The sequence below is a fragment of the Stegastes partitus genome, unplaced genomic scaffold, assembly GCF_000690725.1.
Source record: "Stegastes partitus isolate 25-593 unplaced genomic scaffold, Stegastes_partitus-1.0.2 Scaffold1082, whole genome shotgun sequence".
NCBI lineage: Eukaryota > Metazoa > Chordata > Actinopteri > Pomacentridae > Stegastes > Stegastes partitus.
In genome coordinates, this window is record NW_007578813.1 from 296,679 (window position 1) to 298,658 (window position 1,980).

The 1,980-nt window shown below is 47.4% G+C and overlaps 1 protein-coding gene across 1 annotated transcript in view; it reads left to right on the top strand.

Moving 5' to 3' along the window:
- pikfyve (phosphoinositide kinase, FYVE finger containing) overlaps positions 1-1,861 on the top strand; it is a 42,644-nt gene extending 40,783 nt beyond the window's left edge. Inside the window, exons 40-42 of the mRNA XM_008295903.1 lie at positions 13-274; positions 357-431; positions 1,426-1,861. Coding sequence (XP_008294125.1) covers positions 13-274; positions 357-431; positions 1,426-1,541 — 453 coding nt within the window. The 3' untranslated portion in view covers positions 1,542-1,861. The remainder of the gene's footprint in view (positions 1-12; positions 275-356; positions 432-1,425) is intronic.
- The last annotated feature ends 119 nt before the right edge of the window (positions 1,862-1,980 follow it).

Here is a 1,980-nt window from a genome sequence, read left to right on the forward strand (position 1 = left end):
GTTCCTCTGCAGGTGTTTGACCTCAAAGGTTCTCTGAGGAACCGGAATGTGAAGACGGACTCTGGGAAGGAGAGCTGCGAGGTGGTTCTGCTGGACGAGAACCTGCTGAAGCTGATCCACGACAACCCGCTGTACATCCGCTCACACTGCAAGGCCATCCTGAGGGCCGCCATCCACAGCGACGCCTACTTCCTGTCCAGCCACCTCATCATCGACTACTCGCTGCTGGTTGGACGAGACGACGCCACGGACCAGCTGGTGGTCGGGATCATCGGTGAGCCGAGGAGGAGGCCTGGAGGAGCAGCCTGGTGTTTAAAACTGATGTTCTGACCTTCTCCCTGCGCTGCTCTCTGCAGATTACATCAGGACGTTCACCTGGGACAAGAGGCTGGAGATGGTCGTCAAGTCCACTGGAATCCTGGGAGGTCAAGGTGAGGAACATCTGATCGTAGCAGATTCTACTGCTGCAGTCAGTCAGCGCTGATCCAGTCAGGAAAGGTTTGGTGGTCAGTTGTGGGTTATGGTTGGAGAACTTCCTGCTGTGACCTTCAAAGCTCGGCAGGATTCCAGACCATCGACTCACTAAACTCAGATTTTCATTCAGCTGATCACATGAACTTAAATCTGTGAGTCATCCGGCCTTCTAACCAGGTTATATTTAAATGTGAAGCAAATGACGAATGTTGAGATGCTAAATGCTAGCCTTGGAATGCTAGTGACTAGCCTAATAAGTCGAATAACTTCCATCTTGGTCAGTTACATCCCTAAGCTAGTAGCTAGCATCTAAGAGCAAGTTGCTAGTGTCCTCTGACAAGTCACTGAATGTCTGTGCTAGTTGCTAGTATTTAAGCTGCTAACTAGCATCACTAGGCTAATTGTTATTATCTAAAGACTAGCTACTAAAATCCTATGGCTAGTCACTGAATCTCTACGTCTATCGCTAGCAACCTTGGGCTAGTCACTAGCATGACTAGGCTAGCAATTAGCATGCCCAGGATAGTCATTTATATTAACACTGAAATATAAAGTGCAAATGAGGCGCACATCGTATCTTTCACATAATGAAAGTCATGAGGGATGCAAATGACTAGCCTGGAGATGCTAGTTGTTAGCCAGGAACGCTACTTGACTTCTCTTGGATGTCGAGCCACTAATCCGGCTCTGATGTGCAGGTGACATGCTCAAGGTTGCTTTAAAAAAAAAAAAAGTAAGTAAACGGGTGAAAACTACTGCAGATGCTAGGAGCTAACCTAGAGGTGGTAGTTATCCTAGAAATGCTATGCTAGTCATTAGCATCCCTAGCCTAGCCATTAGCATGTCAATGGGTTGTCCTGAGTATAATGTGGTTGTTGTCAGGTGAGAGTAACTAGAGATGCTACTAACTGGTTAATTAACTGAACCGCTGTGTCGCTGTGCTTCTTCCAGGGAAGATGCCCACCGTGGTTTCTCCGGAGCTGTACCGGGCTCGGTTCTGCGAGGCAATGGACAAGTACTTCCTGATGGTTCCGGACCACTGGGCCGGTCTGGGCACCAACTGCTGAGTCCAAACGCTGCTCAACACAAACACAGCCGGACTCCAAACGCACAAACATCAGAACCTGGCTGAGGTCCAGAAGCTCACTGGACCCGGTTCAGACTGAGTCCTGATCAGCACAGAATCATTCCATCGGAGCAGAGCGGCATTAAAACACACTGTAGATCCGTTTTTATCTCGTCGGTGTTTTCAGGTCTGGATTCTTTTATAGCCGGTGCCATGACGACCGTCGGTCTGCTAGTTTTAGTTTGGAAACAGACTAATTCCTGTAATTATAAGTTTGTAAATGTACAGAGATTATGTAACTATTAAAGGTTATTAACGATATCAGCTGTTCTTGTGTTCATGACGAGAAAACTCCTCTCAAACACACTATTTATCAAATATGAACACACATGACCAGAGGACGAAACGTAAAACGCAGTGCAGGCTGTTAGCCTAGCGAT